We start from the raw sequence: 24,147 nt of genomic DNA, 5'->3' as shown, positions 1-24,147 counted from the left end.
TAGTCCTGGCCCTACCTCTCCATTCACCATATGACCTTGGTCGAGTTATGCTGGGTGACCTTGGCCAGCTTACTTATCTTCTCTCTGCCTTAATTCCTTCACCACCAAAATGAGAAGATTGGACTATGTGATAACAGCTAACACCTATGTGTGCTTTAAGTTCTACAAAGCATGTATCTAATCTGATCTCGGAAATAACCTGGAGAGGAAAGTGCTATCATTGTGTCCATTTTACAGATCAGGAAATTGTTCAGTTGTGTCTGACTCTCTATGTCCCCATTTGGGGTTTTCTTGGCAAAGATATGGAGTGGTTTGCCATTTTCTTCTCCAGCTAATTTTACAGATGAGGAAACTGAGGCAAATAGGGTCACACAACTAGTAAGTATCTGAAGCTGGACTTGAACTCAGGTCTTCCTGTCTCCAGAGCCGAGGCTCTATCTGCTGCACCACCTAGCTGTCTCGGGCAACTGAGGCTCAGTTAATTTAAGTGGATTGTTTAAGGTAAGATTTGAATCCAGTCCTTCCTGATTCCAAATCCAGCATTCTAGATATTATTCCAACATGGCTTTTCTGACCTCTATGGTCCTTTCTAGCTCTGTGATTTCTTGGATTCAAAGCTTTCTAAGGTCACTTTGAACATTCTGTGGTTCTAAATATACCTGCTCTCAGGAGACTTCAAATCCTATGTATGGGTATGTGTGTGTTCATGCACACTTTTGAATGTATGTGTGTGTTCACTGACTACATGATTTGCTAAGCTGTGTCAAACTGGTAACTTTCATTTTCCCCCAGAACAACTGTAAGCCTGGAACCCTAAGTTCATAGAACCGCAGGATCCTGGGGGAATCTTAGATTTAGAGACCAGTTAGTCACACCTCTTCATTTTAGAGATGGGAAAGCTGAGTCCCATCAAGATTAAGTGACTTGGGATCATGAGATCTTGGATTTCAAGTTGGAAGAGATCTTAGAAACCATCAATCAACCCCCTCATTTTACAGTTTGTGACTTGCCCTGTACAATGGCAGGATTTGAACCCAGGTGTTTGGACTCCAGATCCAGTGTTCTTTCCACTGTACCACTGTTGCCTCTCTTTTTGCATCATCTTAGCTCTTGTCTTTCTCAGAGGTCTCTAGAAAATTCCAAATCCATGGGAAGGCTCAGTTAAGGAAAGACAGCAGCAGCAGCAGAGACTCAGCCAGGCCAACCAGCCATCGGCTCAGGAGCCTAATGTTGTCATGCTGTTGGGTTGACCATTCTGTTCCATCTGGATTTGGGGCATTACCCTAACTTTCAGGACCAGTGTAGATCCAGCATTGGCACTGCCTGGTGTTCTGTGTGCCCTAGAGAAAAGGCTAGTCTGGAAGTACCAGCCACTGGTTGGATAAGTCATCATACCAAGCAGGCTTTATACCTTTCTGGGGGCTGTTTGGAGTAGAGAAAAGACTGTCCCAAGAAAGTAAATAGAGAACATAATGTTTAAATGACAGTAGTATGCCAACTGTGAACCAAGAAGAATTCATGGTCTCCAGTAAGAATTAGGCATTGTTCTAAAAGTCAGAGACAGAGATTACAAGGAAACAACTCCTTCTCCTAAGGAGTTAATAGTTTATCAATATGAATCAACCAATAAGCATTCATTAAGGATGAAACTATGTGTCAGGCACTGTGCTGAGAGATGGGGTTCACATTCTTTCACCAAGGATTCAACATGTACACAGATTAGCCAATATGGAATACAGCATAGAAAACATTCGCAGGGTTGCAGGGGTGGGTGGTAGCAAGTGAGGGGAGTAAGAGCTGGGGGGAATAGCGCTATGAAGGGAGGTAGGGATGTTTGTTTTGGGGTACATTGGGCAGCTAAGTGGCACTGTTGTTAGAATCGATGGACTTGGATTTCGGAAGTCCTAAGAATGAATGCTGCAGACATTTCCTAGCTGGGTGATCCTAGGAAAAAGTCACTAGACCTCTCTCAACCTCTTCTGCCACATCTGCAGAATGGGAATAATAATAACATTTTCTTCCTAGGGATGTTGTGAGAATCAAATGAGATAACGTGTAAAGTGCTTTGCAAATGATAGATAGCTGATAGATACATACATACATACGTGGATAGCTGGATGGATAGATACATGGATAGACAGATGAATAATATACACTAGCTATATAGATGATAGATTGACAGCTGGATGTCTGGAGGGATAGCTGGAGAGATTATATATATAAACATATACTAGCAATGATTATTATTTAAATCCAACAAGCTCTTCGATCTTTTCCCTACCTCCCCCAAGCCCCATGATAGCTTGTCTGGGCTCATGCAATAAATGGGTAACATTACTATTTATATAAGCTCTTTGTGATCTCCCTGAGTAATGTAATCAGTTTGGGGTTAGCTACAGCTGGGGCATGCCAGCTTGTAAACTGTGTCTCAAAAAGATTCACATGGTGTCCCTTGAAATGTTTAGTATATTGTCATTTGAGGCTTTGCAAAGATTTTTATTCATTCCCATGCCCTGGCCCAATTGAGATTCTCTGGCCACTTGTTGGGGGTGTGGCTTGCAGGGGGGATATTTTTTGGAGGGGGTCCAGAAAACAAGACTCCATTGAGTTCCCCTATAATTGGAGATCACTGATCTCCAAGCAGCTCTTTGAAACCCATAAGTCTGTCTTTCTGTGGTTGCTAATGGAGTGATTACTTTCTCTTGACTGAAAGCACTATGTCAGGTTAAAAAATATATATGGTACAAAATCAGATGATGCCTGGAAGTATCTGAGGCACTGGCAGGGCTGTGGGACGAGATGTTCAGCCCTGCATTCCATTCTTCCATGGCATTACAAAGGGCACAGGGCAAGGCCCAAGTGAGAGTCCTCGAACAAGAGAATTCTTTCTAATGAATGCTCTCCCTTTGTATCTCTGTTTAGTTTCCTGAGAGGCTTCAGAATGCTGCATTGCAGCCCCCTTGGGGATTTCCAACAATCACTTGTTTCTGTGGCTAAAGCTGTTCATGGGATCCAGGGATGATTTTTAGAAATCATGGGTCTTCCTATCTTTGTCTAAGCCAGATTCAAGGGTTCTGGTGGTACTGGCTCCCATGATCGCCAGTTATTATTAATTTGTTCCTTAAATAATAAATTTTATTCATATCTTCTGTTTTTATACAAGTCATTTCTGGATATAATCCACTGAAACCTCCCATTGTGGCAAAAGAAAACAATTAAGCAAAGTCAGTGACCAAGTCCGACAGCGCGTACAGTATTCTTCACCCATAGCTCCCTACCTCTCTGTTAAGAGGAGGGAAGAATGTTTCATTCTTTATTCCCAGAGTTAAAGATAGATAGCTAATTATAGTTCATCATAGTTTGGCCCAATTATAATGTTCTTTTAATGTATGTTATTAAAGTCGTTGGAGAACTTGGAGAAATGGAAGAAATTAGATTAGATGGCCACTGAGATCCCTTTCAGCCTAAGATCTATGATCTGATGATTCTCCTCTTAATTCAGTTTACATGCTTCCATGTTAGCTCATACAAATGTCTTCATGCTTCTCTGGATTCCTCTAAGACCCAGCTTCCTAGTCTACCATGATGATGATGATGATGATGATGATGATAAATGAATACTCATAGTCTCCAAATTACATGGAACATTGGTTTTTTTGAGTCATTTTTTTAGTCATGTTTGACTCTTGGTGACCCCATTTGGGGTTTTCTTGGCAAAGAAACTGGAGTAGTTTGTCATTTCCTTCTCCAGCTCATTTTATAGATGAGAAAACTGAGGCAAACAGGATTAAGTGACTTGCCCAGAGTCAAGCAGCTATGTGTTTGAGGCCACATTTGAACTCAAGAAAATGAGTCTTCTTAACTCCAGGTTGGCACTTATCCACTGTGCTGTCTAGCTACCCCTTAATATTAATGAGCCCCCCTTTCTTTAAACATCTTTTTATATGAAGTACGATGGCTGAGTCAAAACATACAGATCATTTGGTCACTTTGCTCACATAATTCCATTTCCCCCCCATATGGTTGGATCAATTCACAATTCCATCATATTGTGTAATAGTAGCGTGCAAACTTTCCATTGTCCTATCAACAGGATCTCTTCTGGTTTTTGCCCTCACCAGTTAATATAAATGGAAAGCTTACTTCTGCATGACTCCATCCTACGTGCCATGCCTTAGGGTACTAGATTAAAAGCTTTAGCATGGGGGGTAGCTAGTTGGCTCAGTGGATAGAGCACCGGCCCTGGAGTCAGGAGGACCGGAGTTCAAATCTGGCCTCAGACACAAAGCAGTTACTAGCTGTGTGACCCTGGGCAAGTCACTTAACCCCATTGCCTAGCCAAAAAAATAAATAAATAAAATTTAAAAAAAAAAGAATTAGCACGAAAGTTTTCAACTCAGCTCCATGCCTTAATATTCCTCTTGGGTCTTCGCAAATGCAACCATTTCTCTGGCCTTTGATGGAGTGGTATCTGGGTTCCAGTATTAGATGTGATGGGCAGAGTTCTCTGAGAGGCCAGGTGACCAGGCTCTTTCTCCTTTCAGAAGCCTAGGAATTTACCAAGCATTCAGCCAGGACTCTCTGGCTCTTTATTTTAAAAAATGAGAAGTGAGACAGCTTGCTCAAGTGCAGTGATCTGGGTGGGCGCCAAGGGGTGGGGTTGGGGAATAGCTAGCGGGATTAAGGGTCATTGGAGTTGGTGCCTCTGCGTTTGTCTCTAAAGCCCCAGCACCCCCACCACCCACCTCCACCAAGGCTGACCAATAAAAATCGCATGGAATCGTTTATTATGAACTACTTAACCTCCTTCATCTCTTGCTGTTTTCCCTGCAGAAAACGTTCCTGTTTCACTCCTCTAGGTGTTCACCTTTCATTCCCTGTTTGCTTTCAGAGACTTTCCAAACCGCAATTTCGGGATCTATTAAAAGAAACATAAAATACCAAATTGGTTAGAATTCTTAACATTTAAAATATGACTTATTGTTATTACAGCTGAGCTAAGACCAATTAAACGACATTTTGGAATTTGGTCTTTGGGACTATTTCACCTGGCCTCTGTGGGTACTGGCCGCTTCTTTTAAAAGTGTGGTTTTCAGGGGAGGAAAAAAAAAGAGGGACCCCTGAATTTGCCAGGAGTTTCTCATTTTGTTTTCTTAATCTTAGTTTCAAGCCCTGGTTTTTATTCTTACAGTAACAACTTGACAATTTATGCGTATGTGTGTATACATAGCACCTTTAATCCAAATGGGCCTGAAAGTGCTTTATAAGCTAAGCAAACTGACAAATTAACTGTATAAATTGGATTTGCCCATCACAGAAATTCACCAATACACTTTTGGAGTGGATTGGTAGCAGTTGGTTGAACAGGCAGTGGAGTGGAGGATAGAGAAGTCGACTTAGATGCTAGGTCAGCCTGAGTTCAAATCCTGCCTCTTGCACTTACTAGAAGTATGATTCCCCCCAAGCAAATGACTTAATCTCTCTAAGCCTCAGTTTCCTCATCTGTAAAATGGTCATAATAATGCTCATTTTCCCTCTCTCCCAAAAATGTTATGAGGTTGCGTATGAAAGGTTTTTATAGACTTTAAAGTGCTATGTAAATGTTAGTCATCATTATTAATCAATTATAATTATTAACATTAAAAGTATTTTAATTATCTCACTGAGCTACATGATGCCCTATTTTAGCTGAAGAATTAAGCCTGAAATTGCAATTTTTGGTCAAAATGAGAGATTCAGCCAGAGTTCTTCTTAATTACTTTTAATGAACTCTCACACTGAGGTACTAGTCTACCCCAAAAGGCGCATTTAAGGTAATATAGTTTAACTGCCTTATTTTACAGATGAGGAAACTGAGGCACAGAGAGTTGAGTCGGTCAACCAACAAGCACTTATTAAGGTTTCATTATGTGCCAGGCACTGTGGGAGGCGCTGAGGATGCAGAAAAAAATTAAGCAAACTAGCCCCTGCCTTCAGGGAGCTTACAGTCTTTTAAAGATTCTTAACCTGGGGTTTATGACTCCCAAGGGGCCTGGGAGGTTTCAGGGGGTCTGTGAAGTTGAATGAGAAAAACAAAAGCTTACATCTTGATGTTCGTTAGCCTCTAAATATAATTTAATATTTGCTTCATTAAAAAAAAAACATGATTCTGAGAAGGGCTCTCTGCATTTCTTTAGCCTGACAAAGGGATCTATGGCACAAGAAAGGTAAGGAATACCTGTTCACATTCTATCAAGGGTGACAACGTATGCACCTGTGAGTTTGTATAAAATATCTGCAATGTAACAAATGAGGGAAAGTGACCTGTCCAAGGTCATGCCGCCAACCAGCGGCAGAACCCATTCTGAATCCTGGTGATGACCCTAGTGCTTTTTCTACAGAACCACACCAAAGAGGTTTAGTTGTCTGGGTACACAGAAAGGTTAAGTAACTTGTCCAGGGTCACAGAGCCAATACGGATCAGCCCACCTTGCCACACTGCCCCTATAGCAACTCTGATGGAGGTTTGCCCTCTAGCTACAAAGCAAAAGACTCCTTTCCAAGATGGCATGCAAAGTCTATTAGTAATTAGTATGAGCTATTAGTAATTAAATCCCAAACTAATATTCTGTTTTTTAATTTTGTTGCAGCAAGTGCTGACTGATTCTGATGTGGTGTCTCCAGAAGGCTGCATCAAAAAGGTAGGAGATCTTCCTGGGATGCGTCACTGTGGTACGGACTGACTGCCCGGACTCTCGGTGGTTCTGGGATTCTATGAGCCCCAGGGCTGTATTTGTGCTGGACGTTAAGTGTGTTTATGGATGTTAAGTGCATATCTCAGGCAGACAGGATGCAGGTAAGGGAAACCTGACTTGTCCTCGTGGATCCAAATTTGGGTGTAATTATATTGCTTTTCAGTTTAGGGCACCGAGGACACTGTAAGCAGGTAGAGGAGTCATTTGCCATGCGATCCTGATTCATCCAAGCCAAGGAGGAGCTCTTTGGGAGGTGGCAGCTATTAGACTAAAGACTATATTATTTTATAATAATTATTGCTGTATTTATGTAGAAATAATTTTCTATATTTAAATAGATCTGTTGATGATCTATATCCATCCATCTACATAATATGCCTATATCCATGTACCTAAATAAGTATGTATACACAAAACAAAATATTTTAGTTTATAAACCTGTTTGCATTAGATCTGCAGGCACATTCAAAGGAACGTATACATATGCATATACATATATGTGTGTATATACAACATATATGAATAGATACATAAAAATACTTCAATTTATCAACTTGTCTCCTTTAGAAATGGAAGCACATTCAAAGAAATATGTTTATACACACATATATGTTCATGTCTATATGTGTAAACATACATGTATAATGTGTATATGTGCATACATGTGTACATGTATGGATTTATATCACCCTCCATTAACTTTAAAAACAAATGAGGAGGCAGAGTCATCGTTTCTGACTGGAAATTCAACAACAGGATTGGCTAATCACTTCTAATATTGGAAGAAGACATCGGTTAAATAAGCCAGCTATTATATTGAGAACAAGTGTCTGTCTAATAATCAGCCCTGTGCTCGGTACACTGTTAACCCCAATACTACAGATTGTCTCACATGGACAGAGAGACACCCCTCTAATGGAAGGGGTCTGGCAATAGTAGTAGATGCTGGCTGATTTTAGTAATTAAGTAGTAGGATAGACCTTTTATCCAGTGGAGGATTGTCTCACATTTTGGATTTTCTCTTCAGGTAAAAATGTCAGGCTTCTTGTTGGTGTCTTTGGGCTAAAAATATCCCCGAATAAACCATAGCAAGTCTCATCCAGACAGTTCTTATCCAGATCCCCCCGGGGAAGAGCAATATGGTCCTATTTGCATTAGTGGATTGACTTTTTGTAATCAAATTCCCATCAAGGGCTATTTTCTCGATGTGAAAATGACTATTGGATTTCTCCTGGTCAAAATGCATGCTTGAGAAATGCTGTCACATATTTTTGAGTTGGCAACACCATCATATATTTTGAATTCAGGCCGAGGCCCTAATATAGGGACGTGGGAGCCATCTTACTCGCCATTTCTGAACTTTGAGAGTTAAAAGAAAACACTAGTAGGATTCTGCCAAATATGATGAAACCCTATCCCTGTCCGGCTCCACAGCTAGCTGGAGACGCAATCTTTAGACATATCTATCTGCAGTGGGGAGAAGCAGTCTCCTCTTACTACATTGATTCCAATAGACCTTTATTTTGGAAATCAGGTTTCCCATTGGACTCAGTTTCTGACCATGCTGTGACCTTCTGAGGGACCTCTAGCAACAGGGATGAACTTTTTACCTTCTTATCTCCATAACTCATTTGGCAATGTCTGTGCCTCAGTGGGATCTTTTTGTATGACTAGACGTGGGTGAGAAGGTGACCGAATAAGTTATTCTGATTCTCATAACCCACTTATCGGAATGAAGTAAGTCCTCCCAGCCCAATGAGCACTGAGGCCCTTTTTAAGCCCTTGAAATTATCTTGAATTCATCATAATACAAAATGAGCCAAGTTGCCTTTCTTCCATCTCTCTCTCTCTCTCTCTCTCTCTCTCTCTCTCTCTCTCTCTCTCTCTCTCTCTCTCTCTCTCATTTTTTTAAATTTTCTGCTTGAAATCCTATTGCCAACAAGTGACAATTTTCCTAAAGGATGAAATACCAAAACAGTAGGAATTATTAAGAAAGTATTTTTATTAAAAAAAATACACAATTTGACTTCTTTTTACTTTCTTCTGGAAGGGGACTTCATTCTACACACTTTAAAAGTGTATCCACCCCTCCACCTCCAAACAAAATATTGACTTTCCCCACCCTTCAGTCTGGAACAGAGTCATTTAGTCACTTGGAGCAGTGATCCTCTGTGGGACATTATGTCGCTGAAGGGCATTGTCGGGGAGCAGTAGCAAGGGTTTATGAGGTGGTAAATTTATGGAGAGATGGGCAGTAGGGTTTTACAGCCAGGCTAAGAAAGGTCAGAACTGTAAGGTAAAGAGTTCAAGTCTAAATGTAATGGCTTGTGAAGAGACAGCTTTTCAACTCAGAAAAAACCATTTTTTTAAAAGTATAGAATCAGGAAAAAGCTCTACTTTTCCCTCTCTTGAATTCTATGGTAGTGGTTTATTTCTGAGAACACTGGGCACATGAGGTTTCATCCTCAGCTTTCCAAAAGGCAGAACATGACCTGAAGAAATGGTTTTCTTCTAACAACAGAAAGGTGCATTTGAGAGGATATCTCAGTGTCTCCTTCCTTCCTTGCTCCATACATAGTCACAACTACCTAGGGTATAGACAACTACTTGGAAGTCTAGCTGCCACTGAAGTCAGGCCCTAGAGAAGCTGGGTCTGAATGAAAAACTTGCTTTGCTCCTATACCACCTGGCAATCAGGGAGGATGTTATTTTAGGGACAATGAGTCAGTGGAATAGGAGATTCCAGGGACACGAAATATAAATAACTGAGGACAGCCAGGTGGCACAGTGGATAGAGCTCTGGGCTTGGAGTTTGGAAGACCTGAGTTCAAATCCAGCCTCAGACACTAGCTGCGTAAGTGACCCTGAGTAAGTTACTTAATCTCTTTTGCTTCAGTGCTAGCTAGCTAGGTAGTGATGGTACTAATAGCAGTAGTAGCAGTAGTAGTAGTGTCATAACTCGGAATAGAACTCAGGTCTACTGATTATAATTAGTCCAGAAAGTTTTCTTTCCTCTAATTCATTTTTTAAGCAAAGAATTCCTTGCAACATGTCTTTTATAATTTTGAAAATGTCTTCTCAGGGTTTTCTTGAAGTAAGACAAACTTGTCTCTGTGCTATCTGTATGGGGAGGGAGGATAAAAGTGCTATGAAGTTAGCTTAATGTATGAAATTTAGGATTGAGGAAATCCAAAATTGCTCTTTGCCTATAATGTGATCTTGGCCAAGTAAGTCAAATTCTCTAGACTTGAGATGTCTTTCTGTAAAATGTGTGAAATGATGACATTTCTCTATGGATTCCAGTGAAGGCTTGCAGGGATAACTGAGGTCCATTCAGGAACCTGTTGGTTAGTATATGAAATCATGATTAACAGAAAATAACCATGAGTTTTTGTGAGAAAGGTCCTCTCATGAAAGGGAAAAGTTGTAACTCTGTATCATGGGACTGGGCTTGTGGCAAGGATTGATGGATATGGCATCCTCCACAGGTATCTTTGAAATTTCAATATATTTAGAAGAAGGCCTCCCCCCCAATCCTGGAAGCCCCCAGCATGTTGAGTGAAACCCTGTGGAGGATTTGTGTGAAGTCATGGACAAGAGTCACCCAAGATAAGAAGGCATGACTGAACTGTGATCTGTGCCCTTGGAGGGAATGTCTGCATCAGTGAGATCATGAAGTCGTTGGCATATTCCTAGAATCTGTTTTTTTTAACTGAATCTGTAAGATAATTTCCCTCTTCCAATGAGGATCAACACCTGCTCTATCACTCAGTTATAGAGGTGCCTGGGTTAGTTGGAGATTGTGACTTATTCACAAAGCCAGTATATCTGAGATGAATTTGAGCCTATATCTTGGTATCTTCATATCATCTGCCAAACTTCTATCTACTACAAAACTGGAGTTACTGTGTAGTAGCAATAGAGTTCCAGTTATTAAAAAAATTTGGTAGAATTATAGCATGGCAGCTGTAATGTCACAGAAGAATCATGGACTACAGTTATCCTTTCCACATTGCATGGGGTTAGAGGCACAGTGCCCCCATGATCTGGAAAATCCATGTAAATATTTTTAGCCTTCCCTTCACACCAGAGAAGTCTGAATTAAGAAGTCTGAATTATTATGGTATTAACAAATAAAATATGTTAATATTATATAATACTATAAATATATTTTATCCATTTCTGAGTTTGGAAACTTTTTTCTGTGTTATCTGCAGCTTCCACAAAATTCCTCCCAAATTCCCATGTGATTTCTCATTCCAAACCCATGATATATTGAAACCACAATGGAGCAAGTCAAAATATGGAAGGGATAACTATAATAGCAAAATAGAGTGGAAGTATAGCAATAGCATAGGTAGGTAGCACCATAATGAGTAGAGCACTGACCCTGGAGTCAGGAGGACCTGAGTTCAAATCCAGCCTCAGATACTTACCAGCTGTGACACCCTGGACAAGTCACTTCGCCTGCTTGCCTCAATTTCCTCATCTGCAAAATATGCTGAAGAAGGAAACCATTCTAGTATCTTTGCCAAGAAAATCCCAGATGGGGTCATGAAGAGTTAGACAGGACTGGACAACAATAATAGTACTGTAATAGTGACCATGTATTAGAATAAGGTAATGGAATAATAACAGTAATAAAATAAAAGACTATAGTTGTATATTCTTTACTCTATCAAGGATCACCCATTTCATTGATGTGAGTTTGCCCGCCATTGATACCAAGAGAAATCTATGACGGAGTAGATGTGATTCGAGAGTTATTATTGAGAAAAAAATCCTTCACCCCATGACTAATGCACTAATGGGCCTCTCTGACCACAGCACTTTCTAGATTTCCTTAATGCTGGTATCTTCCCTCTGCCGATTACGTCCAATTTATCTTGTGTATATCTTGTTTGTACGTAGTTGTTTAGACATTTGTCTGTCCCAGTAGTCTATAAAATCCTCGAGGTCAGAGACTGTTTTTCACCTTTCTTTGTATCCCCTGCACTTGGCACATAGGATAATAAGCATTAATAAATGCTTATTGACTTGATTTAGAGAGGTTTGTGCTTAAACCAGATGACACAGTCCATGACAGATCCCAGATTCAGAGGTTTCCCAGTTTGAGTATGACCCACCGATGTCTCTACCTCGTTGCCGTAGCATCACCCAAGCACAAGTCATTGGAAGAGCCCTTCAATGGAAGACAAGGATATTTCCCCTCTCTAAGCCTCAATTTCCTCTCTGTAAATTCACAGTCAGTCAACAAGCCTTTATTAAGCACCTACTTTGTACTAGGTACTGTGCTAAATGTTGGGGATAAGAAGAAAGGCAACGGATATGGCTGGATCTTTACAACTCCTTCCAACTCTAGACATATGATCCTATAAAATATGAAGCTATTTATATTATATATTATCATAATATGTAATAGTACATATTGTATAATTCTTTTATATTATATATTACATTTTTAACATTTGGATTTTAATATTTGGGTTAGAGTAGAGCTTAGCAGATAAAAAATAAGGCTGATGCCAGGGAGGAGGGGTGAGGAGGAATGCCAGACTATTTCTGAAAGCTTCTAGCCACCCAGCCCCCTGCCTATCAATCATCAGTGACTTCATTCTTCCCTTGCAAGGGGCACCGGGGTGGGGGGGGGCGGGGAGGTTAGCCTCAGCCTCTCTGCCTCCTCTCCCTCCCTGCAGTTCCTCCAACTAACTGCAAAGTAACCCAAGTTCAACAGCTCTCTGGTTTAGCCTTATGGGAGAGGTGAAGGATGGAAAGTCTCTGCCCAGATTGGAAATATTCTCATTTCCCCTGCATGATGTCTTCTGTGGCATAACCCGGAGTGTCTTTAGCTTTTCCTTAAAAGTCACTTTGGATGAATGTCAGGGATTCGGGTTGGGGGTGGGGGTGGGGGCTGGTGTAGAGAGGGAAGGCCTTTGCAAAAACCCTTCTTCAGGATGTACGAGTTTTTCTGAGTGTGGTGACAGGAGACCTCAGGGACTTCTCTCTTCAGTAGACTCTCTATTTAGTCTCTGTTTACTTAGAGGGAATAGCCTAGGGGCTACTGGAGAGAAAACATCTGTGGGAGATAATCTATAGAGTTATCTATCCATCACTCTTGTCCACTCTGTGTCCCTTGAGAGTAAGCTGAGAAACTTGTAATGAAAAGAGCTGGTGAAGAGGCTTCAGGGACAAATAAAAAAGACATGTTAAGGGCCAGCTAAAAATGGATAGACGGCATCATTAAGGCTCAATAGCCCTCTTATCAAAATCCAATAGGATAGACATTTGGCAAAAGGCTGTAAATTTATTCTTTGACTTTCTCCAGAGCTGGAATTTATCTGTTAACATGAATATCCTACGCAGGGGGAGATAGTATCAGTGAAAGAGAGCTAGATTCAATCTCTGGGTTGATATGAAAGGGTGGAAGGAAGGAAAGGTGGGGGGGAAGAAAAAACATCACACCAAACAGTCTTTCTCTTTGTCCAATTTTTGTTTATTTTCCTTTTACAGCTTGAAATGTAAGGAAGTGTTAGTACAGTACGACTAGGGAGAAAATGAAAATCAAAGCTGATCTTTTTCTCCTCCCGCCCTCTCCCCCCCCTTAAAAACAAATAACCATGAATTTGCTCTCATGGATGTAAGACTCTGGGGGTGAACAAAAAGGGAAGGGGACTCCACTGGGGCTTCCCAAACCTTGGCTCATATCAGAGGACTGCCCCAAGGCAGCATCAAGGCTGCTAAAATGCAATGGTCAGGCAGAAAGTCCCAAATAAATTAGAGCTAATAAAGTTGTATGCCTGGAAGAAAGAGAGAGAGAGAGAGAGAGAGAGAGAGAGAGAGAGAGAGAGAGAGAGAGAGAGAGAGAAATGGATAGACTCATAAATCTATCCAAGTTTATTATGATGTACAAAATGCTACAGGTCATAAAGTCATCTGATACTTGCACCCGGCTTTGTCAAAACTGGATGATTGGCTCATAATTATGATAATTTGTGAAACGATTATTTGGATATTATAACCATAGCTTGTCCCACTGGGCTGTTGTGAAGACATTTTCTATAGTCTGGGCCATCAGGAATGGCCTCTGGTAATGGGGGATGTCGAAAGGTCTCCGAGGGCCTCTCCCAATGGAATGGCTGGGGCTTGATAAAGGATGGCTCCAAGGAGCCAGAAATCAGACTTCAATAAGCAAGCAGGAAGGTAGCGGGAGAAGACGGAGGGAACTGCTAACTGTCTTTTGTGAAGCAATTACTTGGGGGAGGCCACACACCCTGAGGCCTAAGCAGGGTCTATCATGATACCAGACACACCACACACACACACACACACACACACACACACACACACACACACACACACACACGCACACCCACCACCAAGCACTTACTACCTGGGTGATTTTGGACAAGTCTCTTCTTTCTTTCAAGGCCTCAGTTTCCTCTTTTGTCAAATGAAGGGTTTACACTAGATGAATTCTAAAAGTTTCTTTAAGTTCTGAATCTACCATTGATTCACAAAAAGAATGTATCCTTTCGAATAGTGTCTATGGTGAGAAGCTGGGCAAGTATTGGGGTGGGAAATATACTATTTCCCATTTGAGGTATTATTGATGTCTGAGGGTTAAAGGGCTCTGCTTATCATGGTCTGTAATTTATATGATAGTGGAAAAAACACTGGTTCTGGGGTCAGAAAACTTGGATTTTGAATCCTGCCTATAATGCTTGCTAATTATGTGCCTCTGAGAGAATCCCTTTTACTCTCCCTGGGTCTAAATTCCTTCCTAGCTAGAGGAATGGGTTAGACAAGATGACCTGGGAGGGTTCCTAGGAGGAGAGAGTGCTGAACATCAGAAACTTTTGCCCAACAATGGAGCACCAGACTGGGCTCCCAATGTCACCATCCTACAACATACTGTAAACCTCTGTAGAGTTGAGAGAGGGTTCTGCAACCACCCACAACCCCTAGTGGAGAAGGGAATGTAAAGCCTTCAGTCATGAAGCCTGAGTTCTTTAACTCAATGGTGAGAAACTCCTCTATTCGGGTTCATTTAGCTGTCTATTTCCCTCTGTTGTCTCTCCCCTCAGCCCCAACCTCCCCCAGATCATGACCCTCTGGGCTGACCAAAATTGTCTCTAGAATTGGCTGGACAGATCCTTAATATTCACGATCCAATCCTCCTGGGGTCCCGTTCATCGATCCAGCCATTTCTTAGAGGGCTCTAATTTGCTTGTTATATCAGTTATGTCTTTATGAAATCAAAGTATACTTAGCTGCCGCAAACAGAGGCAGCTCGGAGTTGGTTTTGATAATCTTTGGCTGAATAGGCTTGCTTCATTCCAGTAAGCCTCGGACAAAGGGCCGGACAGTTGGGGGAGAGGGCCTTTTTTTTCTACAACATGTCTCTCTTGCCATTGTGAGCCAGTCGCTAATAAAAGAACCAGGAGTCCATTAATTCAGTGAATGAACATAGAGTAAAGTCAGTCCCCTCTCGAGAACAATAATAAGGGAGGTCAGCTCTGGTTGCCATGGAAACTAAGTAGTCCTAAGAAGTTTGCATCCTTGATTTTGCTGAATCAAAGCCCCCAAAGTGAAGAGGGGCCAATGCATCGAGAGCTAGGACCGGAAAGTCAGAAAGTCCAACCTTGACTGGAACTACTCTGCCCCCCACCCCCACCATCAACTGATTTTTTTTTGGGGGGGCAGCTGCCTTTGATAGATTTACCCTCCGGTTTGCCCTTTGGTGTTATTGACAGGTTGCTTCATTTCTTTCTCCTCCTATCTTCCACTTAACTCTTCCTCAGCCCTGCCTCCCATCGGCCTATTTAGGGGTGTGTGGGGGAACCTGTTGACATATGCTTATCTGAAGAGTCTTTCTTTGGAGGCCCTTGGGAGCATAAATCAGGGGACTAGGCCTTATCGGGGGCTGCCACCACCCAGATGAACTCTAAACTTGCCCTCAGCCAGCAGCTCCTGAACTTGGCACTGTGGGATGAGTTTCAGTTCTCAATATTGTCAATATCCCAGACCGATAAGGTTGATTAATGGCACATTTGTGTGTCCCTGATCTGGGAGTTATGGCCAGCACAAGACTAGGTGACGACTTCCGGGTTTCATTAGAAAGGTGACCTTTTATCAGTCTCTCCCCAACCCCAACACCTCCCTTCTAAATTAAGTTCATTCTCCACCCCCAATCCCCCTTCCTTTATCTAAGTTTTCATTAAACCAGCTTTAAACCACCAGATTAGTCCAGAGAGCAATGAAACTAATTAATTTTCTTCCCATTAATTTATAACCTGCTGTTTCTGTTGTCATCTTTAAGTGATCTGCATGTCTGAGGGCTTGGTTCCTGTCCTGAAGCTGCTTTTGGGGTTCACTGAAAGTAGACCCCTTTGGGAAACAGACTTTGGACCCCACCTTCTTCCAGCCTCTTTGCTTCTAAGCTAACCACCCTGAAATTCCTCCTGAAAGGAAAAGAGAACTGGAAAATGCCTCCCCCCCCAACTCAACTTTTTGATTTTCATTTGTTTGATTCTTGAGCAGAAAGAGAAAGAGGACATGGAGAGGAAGCATCCCCTCCCTGAGAAAAGCAGCCAGGCCAGCTTGTGAAATATAGCTGGGGCGGGGAGGAGGGGGGGTGGCTAGGAGGCATGGCAGCAGCCTCCAGTTAGTTTAAGAATGCCAGAATGCCCTGGGGGACCCCAGACTGCCCCTGCCAGCCGGCCCCTGTCAGAGCCAGGGCCTGTCCTGTCTGGAGCCCCAAATCAGCTTTAGGAAGGTCATGTGAAAGAAAATCCTCAATCATGAGGAAGCCCTTGCCCTCCTGGCCCTGCTGACATTTTCTGACAAAGCTGGAATCAGAGGAGCAGACAAAACATCCCCAGTTTGGAAGTGGTAGCCTCTGGGATATTAACCTAGAAGGTAAACATTTGGACCTTGACTTCCCCTCTGGTATCTCAGTCTCGTAGGGAGAGGAGCAGGCACTCTAGGATAAGATCAGAAAGGTGACATAAATTCCACCAGAACACACAGAGCCCAAATGGCCAGTTCAACAAATTAAATTCAATAAGCATTTATTAGATGCCTACTGTATTCAAGGTGCTGGAGATACACGGGCAAAATATAAGGGAGTCCTCTGTCTCCAAGGATTTTACATTCTGCCTATCCTGTGTGTAAGCAAGTAAATAAAAATAAAGACAAAGTAATTTTTTAAAAAAAAGGAGACAGCTAACAACTTGGAAAATCGTGTAGGTGGTTAACGTTTAACCTGAGCTTTGAAGAAAACTACGAATTCTAAGAGGAAGAGGTGAAGAGGGAGGGGAGATGGAAGCCATATTGTGGAAGATTTAAACGCCAGGCTGAGGGGTTTGTATCTTACAGAAAGGGGTAATAGGGTACCATTGATGACTCAGAGCAGGGGAACAAGGTCAAATGTGGGGTTCAGAAATCACCATTTGGAATCTACAGATTGGAAAATGGAGAGACAGAAAGTCCGAAGATGACTTAGGAGACAATCGTGATGATCCGAGTGTCAAATAAGGAGGATTCAACCTAATTTAGAATCTCTGTGAGTGGGAAGGAGGGGGTAAATGGTAGAGATGCCTCTGGGATAAGAAATGGCAAGATTTGGTAACTGTTTAGATCTCTGTGGAGGGAACAGGAAGGGAAGAACCACAGGATTATCCATCTAAACAGTTACCAAATTAAACTTTAATGCCTTTGTTTTATGGAGGAATTAAAAGCCGAAGCACAGAGAGGTTCCCCAACCTCACACAGCCAGTTTGAAGCAAAGCGAGAATTTGAACCCAGGCCTTTTGAATCCAAATCCACTGCCCTTTTCACTTCAGAGGGAAATACTCACTGTTAAAATAAAGCAGGATTTTAAAAATAAACAGGCTCCCGGCACTCCCCAATGTGTGGGGCTCTCCAGCTACTAATGATTTCCACAGTCTCTCTCTCTGAGTGCTGTTAAGAAAGATGACATCAAGCCGGACGGCTCTCTTAGCCAGAATTAAGTTCTGAAGCAGGATTTATTGTGTACATAACTGGCGTTATAAAAGCCAGATGGGAGAGCCAATAAAATCTCCAATCTTCAGGTGTGTGCGAGATGGAGTTAATTAAGTTGGGCAGTGCTATTAGGAGGGGGGGAAATATATCAGTTAAGGAGCCCATTTAGTGTTTTCAGCCTTAAAACACAAACACACACGTGTGTGCACTCTCTCTCTCTCTCTCTTTCTCTCTCTCTCTCTCTCTCTCACACACACACACACACACACACACACACACACAGTCACAGACTCATATGGTCATTGTATTGTGTGTCAGAAACAAGCCAGGAATTAGCTCCTTCCCAGGTGAGTTTTTTCTCCGAAGTGAAAATGATCTGGGTAGCCTCCATTAAATTCCTACAGCAAACTCTGATTATCATCATTTTAAAAGCTGAATTATAGGCTCCTGTTCACTTTAGTCTAGAAATGGGGGAGTTCTGATATGTTCCCCCAGGACCTAAAATAAAAGTTTCTCTGTGTGTGTGTGTGTGTGTGTGTGTGTGTGTGTGTGTGTGTTTTATCCTTTCAGATTAGTGTGATATAAAGGAAAGAGGGCTGGCCTTGGAATCTTGTGACCTGAGTTTGACTAGAAGCGTTGAGGTGCAGGAGAAAAAACACTAGTTGGAGGTTTATGATTCAGGCTCTGGTGACTAGTACCTGTGTGATCTTAGGCAAGTCAAACTTCTCTGGGCCTCAGTTTCCTCCTCTGTAAAATGAGAGAGTGAGACCTAGGTGGTCTCTAAGTTTCCTTCTCACTCTCTCATATATAATAGGATTATATATAATATGTATGTATAATATAGATAGAGAATTTTATATATAACCATATTATATGTGTGTGTGTATATATGTGTATAGATGGATGGATGGATGGAAGATAGACAGACAGATTCCTATAATCCTGCCTCAGATACTTACTAGCTAGGTGACCATGGGCAAACTATCTTGCCTCTCACAGCCTCAATTTTCCTTTTTGTTAAAAGGAGATCATGATAAAAACTCTTTTCTCACAGAATCATAGACCTGGAGTCAGAAAGGGTGTCAGAGGTCATCTAGTCTAACCCTCTTGTTTTATAATTGAAGAAACTGAGTCCAAGAGAGACTAAGTGACTTACATGCCCACAGTAACACAGGGAATAAGAGGCAGGATTTTTAACTCAGGTCTTCTTAACTCTGGAACGTACTTTGTAAATCTTGAAGGTTGATAGAGGTATAAATTGTTCTTTTTCTTGCCTTTTGGTGCACTGGAAAAAAAATTTTAATATGATTTCATCCCTTGTCTTAAGGAATTTATGCAGACTAGTAGATGTAATTAAAGCTTACTCATTTGATGCATGTTTTGAATTGTATATTTGGAGATGGCTTCAATCTCTTTCGCTATGATATCTTGTCTCTTTGGCTTTATCCCCAAGCACTCCTTGCCTCTAATTTGGCATTCCAAGTGGAATGCTAAATTTCCACCCATCCTTGAAATGATCTCTTAAACCCAAGTTCATAGGATCATAGATTCATTCAAGGAACATTTTCTAAGAGATTTATCTGTGCCAAGTGTTGATGCTGGAGATACAAGGACAAAAAAAAAAAATTGTTCCTGCCCTCAAGGAACTTACATTCTTCAGGAGAAAAGAATAAACACACAGATAAGTCAATACAAAAATATTTATAGAGTAAATAGCAAGTAGTTTCCATTTCAAAACTATGAGACACCTTTACTCCTTTACTGGTCATCTCCAGTTGTGTCAAACCCAAATAGAAACAAATCCCTATCAGCTGCACATTGAGAAGACCACAAGTTAACATTATCTACGTTATATTGCATTTTTATCGATTTTAGTTAAATGTTCCCCAAATACATTTTAATCTAGCTCACAGAGCTGTAGAGATATGCAAATTTGACATCTGTGATCTAGTTAACTTCCTTCATTTTATTTATTCCTTTAAAATTTAGTTGATGCCTTCAGTTTTTTTTATGCTTTTCTGATATATTGCCAACACACACAAGAATGTCCCCTGAAACAAAGCAAATCAATTGAAACAAAACTACTCAGCATAACAGTACACAAAGAATTCCACATCTATACAGTCCACCTCCCTACCAAGAGGAGGATGATGTGTTTCATCATCTCTGGGACCAACATCAGCCACTGCCTTGACTCTCATTCCGGCTACCTTTTAAAAGTACCTCTGTTTCCAACACTGTAGTGATCATGTGTATTTTTTTCTTTTACTGCCACTTTCTTTGCTCTGAATCAGTTCATAGACGTCTTCTTATGTTTCTTGGAGTTCCTCATATTCTTTGTTACTTTAATCAAACTGAATTCATAGGCATACGGTGTGGAGGGTGTGTATCACAGCAAACCCAACCACTCTCATGATTCCATTACATCCATACACCACCATGTGTTCATCCATTCCCTTCTAATCAATGGACACCTACTGTGCTTCCAGGTTTTTCTTTTTGTTTTTTGCTACCACCAAAAAATGCTGCCACACATATCTTAATATATAGGTCCTTTGTTTCCATCTTGGATTTCCTTAAGTAGATGCCCAGTAGTAAGATCTCTTGGGGTCCAAGGATGTAAACAGTTAGTTGACTTGGATCACTTAATTTCAAATTGCTTCCCAGAACTACAACCCCTTTATTTTACAGAATGAGAGAGATGTTAAATGACTTCACCAGGGTCATACCACTAGTGATGGTCAGAACTAGAAGCCAGACTCAAGCCTTCTCAGTCCAAGTCCTGGCTTTTCCCCCCTATACTAGGCTGCCTCCATGGCCCTATGGTAGAACTCTGTCTTCTTTGGCAGGAAGATTGGAAATGCTAAATTACCCAAAAGACAATGAAAATGAAGTTTCTGCGCAGCCAGAGAATCATGGGGAGATAAGACTTAGGGCATGTGCAAGATGGCAGATGGCATTTTGATTCTATTGTCTTATTTTGACAAAAGGGCAGCTAGGTGGTGCCATAGTTCATAGAACACCAGGCCTGGAGCCAAGAAGACTCATCTTGAGTTCAAATCTGGTCTCAGGCACTTACTAGCTGTGTGACCCTGGACAAGTCACTTAACCTTATTTTTCTCAATTTCCTCATCTGTAAAATGAGTTGGAGAAAAAAATGGCAATTCACGTCAGTATCCTTGCCAAGAAAATAACAAATGGGGTTATGAAGAGTTCGACATGACAGAAAAATGACTGAGTGGTATTTTGACATATCCATGGACCTATGACCTTATTGAAATATGTTCTAAAATATCAGATCCTTGAGGGCAGAGAATATATCATTTTCGTCTTTGAATTCAGCACAGTTCCTGGAACTGAGGAATCTTGATTGGTTGATGCCATCCACATCTTCTCATCCTGAGAAGATTTCATCTTGCCTCTGCTCTTCCACAAATCCACATGGGGGATTCTGGAAGCCTCTCTGGGTTTTTTTTGTTTTTGTTTTTTTTACTAATTTGGAAGCACCCATGTACCATCCAGGTTGTCTGCTTGGTATACATCCTTCTGGCTACATGATCAACTCTCCTCCTCTCCTAGCCACATATATCCTTGATGTTGTATGGAGCAGCATAAAGAGTTCTGGCTCTGAAGTCCCAGTACCTGAGTTCAAATCCTGCTTCTGCTAACTGCTTACTATTTATGTAACCTTGGTCTGATAATTTAACATCCCTAGGCTTCAGTTTCTTCATTTATAAAACAAAGGACCTGGACTAGATACAGTCCCATCCAATAAACATTTATTAAATGCTTCTTATAGGCCAGGTACTGTTCTAAGTGCTGGGGGTACAATTTTTTTAAAAAGACAGTCCCTGCCCTCAAGGGGCTTACCGTACAATGGATGGTCTCTGAAGTCTCTTCAGCTTTAGAACTATGAGCTTCTGTCTTTTAAGCTACTTCAAGTTTTAAAGTCATCCTTGTGAATGTCCTGCCATCTGTTCCCACCCACCATGACTTTCCCATTGTTCTCTGTGTTGACAGATATTTTGATTCACAGTATATGGGATCCATAACTTAAGTCACTAAGGAAGAAAGAAAAAAAGTTTCCTCATGTCTCATCTTCCATTAATCCTCAATATTCGCTGTACTTGCCAAGGAGTTTTGGAAAGTGATACTGGTTGGGAATAAGGACTCCCTCCCTCCCACAAGGATGATATAGTTACAAGGGTTCCAATTTTGTAAACCCATGTCTTTCCTACTGAAATTCTCTGGGAGATCCGAAAGAGCTCTGAGGAATTGGGTTTTGTCCTAGCTGAGAATTCACCTGATTTCAGAGAACTGATCTATCTCCAGTGTGAGGAGCAGAGTTGGGGCGGGGGGAGTGAATGTGGAAGGAATAAGAGTCATCTGTAACTTTCTGACATGGATGACAGAGCTGAGATTCAAACCCAGGACCTCTGACTCCAAACTCACACAGTAAAAGATACGTCAATCTGTTAAAAAAAAAATTCTCCTAAAGTATTAGTCCCCAGATGATCTCACCCAGGCAACACCCTCCACCCACCATCTGTCACCAACATCATTAACACCTGTCTTTATCCATAGGGCCATGGTCCATCTTTCCTGGATATATTTAATAAGGATTTCCCCCCTCCCACAACCACCACTACCTCTAAGCACAGGTTTCTATGGAAATCAAACAGACTGGTGATGCAGGAGATATTAAATTTCCCTGTGAGGTCTGTCTCATCTTCAGAATCACAGAATCTCAGAGTCAAAAGGGACCTCAGGGACCATAGAGCCCAAGAATCCCCTCCCCAACATCCCTGACAGGTGGTCATTCAGTCTCTGCCTGCTGAACTCCAGGGAGGGAGCCCTCACTACCACCAGGGACGGCCCCTTATATTTTGCCTAGGTTCTAACTGCAAGGAAAGTTTGCCTGAAATCAAGCCTACATCTTCCTCTTTTCAAATTTCATCAGGCTCAGTGCCTGATTTAGGACTGCTCTGATTTCTTTTTTGGTCACTCAGTCAACGAGCACTTATTAAATGCTTTTTTATGTACCAGGAGCTGTTCTAAGTGGTGGGGATACAAAGAAAGGTCATAACAGCTACTGCTTTCAATGTGCTGCCTACATTCTATTGGTGGAGAAAACATGCAAACAACTGTGTATCTAAGATATTTACTGAATTGGTAGGAGCTCATCTCAAAGGGAAGACACTAGCAGTGAGGGGAAGGGCAGGGTGGGGGTGGGAGGTGGGGAACCAGGAAATGTCATCTACAGAAGGTAGGATCTGAGCTGAGTCTTGAAAGAAATTAGGGAAGCCAGAAAGTGGAACATTCTGGACACTGGGGATAACTAAAGAAAAAGCTTTGGCAGCTAGGTGGCACAGTGGTTAGAGTGAATGCCCATCCTGGAACCAGGGGGATCTGAGTTCAAATCCAGACTCAGACATTTCCTAGCTGTGTGACCCTAGGCAAGTCACTTAACCTTGTTTGCCTCAGTTTCCTCATCTGTAAAATAAGCTGGAGAAAGAAATGGTAACCCACTTCAGTGTCTTTACCAAGAAACCCTCAAATGAGATCACAAAGTAATCAACTAAATAATGACTACAAGTTAAAAAAAAGTGGTTTAATTCGATGTTGTGGATTTGCACACTATTTTTTTTTCTCAGATAAAATAATCACTTCCATTTCTGCTTAATTCATGCTCGGTCTTAATATTTCACATTCAAGTGTGGTGCAATGGGAAATGAGCTGCATGGAAAGTCAGAGGACGTGGGTAGGAATCCTAGCTCTGTACTTTGCTGCCTGTGCAATCTTGGACAAGTCTCTAGACTTGGGGGTGGGGGGAGAGGGGGAATTGAACTAGACAAGCTCCATGGTCCCCTCCATATGCAAACGTGCAATTCCATGATTCTCAGCTGTTAACAAGTCTCTCAGTAGAATGTAAGTTCCTCGAGGGCAGGGACTGGCTCACTGTTGTTTTTGTGTCATCAGCATTTACTGCTAGACCTGGCAAACAGTAAGGTGCTCCCAGCCTCAGTTTTCTTCTCTGTAAAATAGGGGTAACAATAGCAACATCTTCCCAGGTATATAGTGAATATGAAATGCGATGATAAATGTAAACCACTTTGTAAACCTTAAAGCTCTACATAAATGTTAGCTATTGTTATTAAAAGTTTGTTAAATTGGACAGGTCAAAATAATAAACAGCTAAGGAGAGAAGCAGGCATCTCCAGGCATTCATAGGATCAAAGATTAGAGCTTGAGGAAACCCAGGACCAGTGAGATTAAGTGATTTGCCTACGATTTGAAAGGCAGGAAATGTCAGAGGTAAGATTTGAACCCAAATTCAGTCTCCAAAGCCGGTGATCTTTCCACTGTTTATATCTGATCCCAGAGGTGACAGAGATTTTCTGCACTCTGG

General features: G+C 41.5%; 1 protein-coding gene across 1 annotated transcript in view; it reads left to right on the top strand.

Moving 5' to 3' along the window:
• The window catches only part of PRDM16 (PR/SET domain 16), a 646,704-nt gene that overhangs the window by 323,302 nt on the left and 299,255 nt on the right, over window positions 1-24,147 (top strand). The window contains 1 exon segment of the mRNA XM_078145746.1: window positions 6,630-6,680. Coding sequence (XP_078001872.1) covers window positions 6,630-6,680 — 51 coding nt within the window.

Source organism: Phascolarctos cinereus, unplaced genomic scaffold, assembly GCF_003287225.1.
Source record: "Phascolarctos cinereus isolate Bilbo 61053 unplaced genomic scaffold, phaCin_HiC Scaffold_726;HRSCAF=1367, whole genome shotgun sequence".
Taxonomy (NCBI): domain Eukaryota; kingdom Metazoa; phylum Chordata; class Mammalia; order Diprotodontia; family Phascolarctidae; genus Phascolarctos; species Phascolarctos cinereus.
The sequence above is the reverse complement of the archived record's forward strand: the minus strand, read 5'-3'. Positions and strand labels throughout refer to the sequence as shown.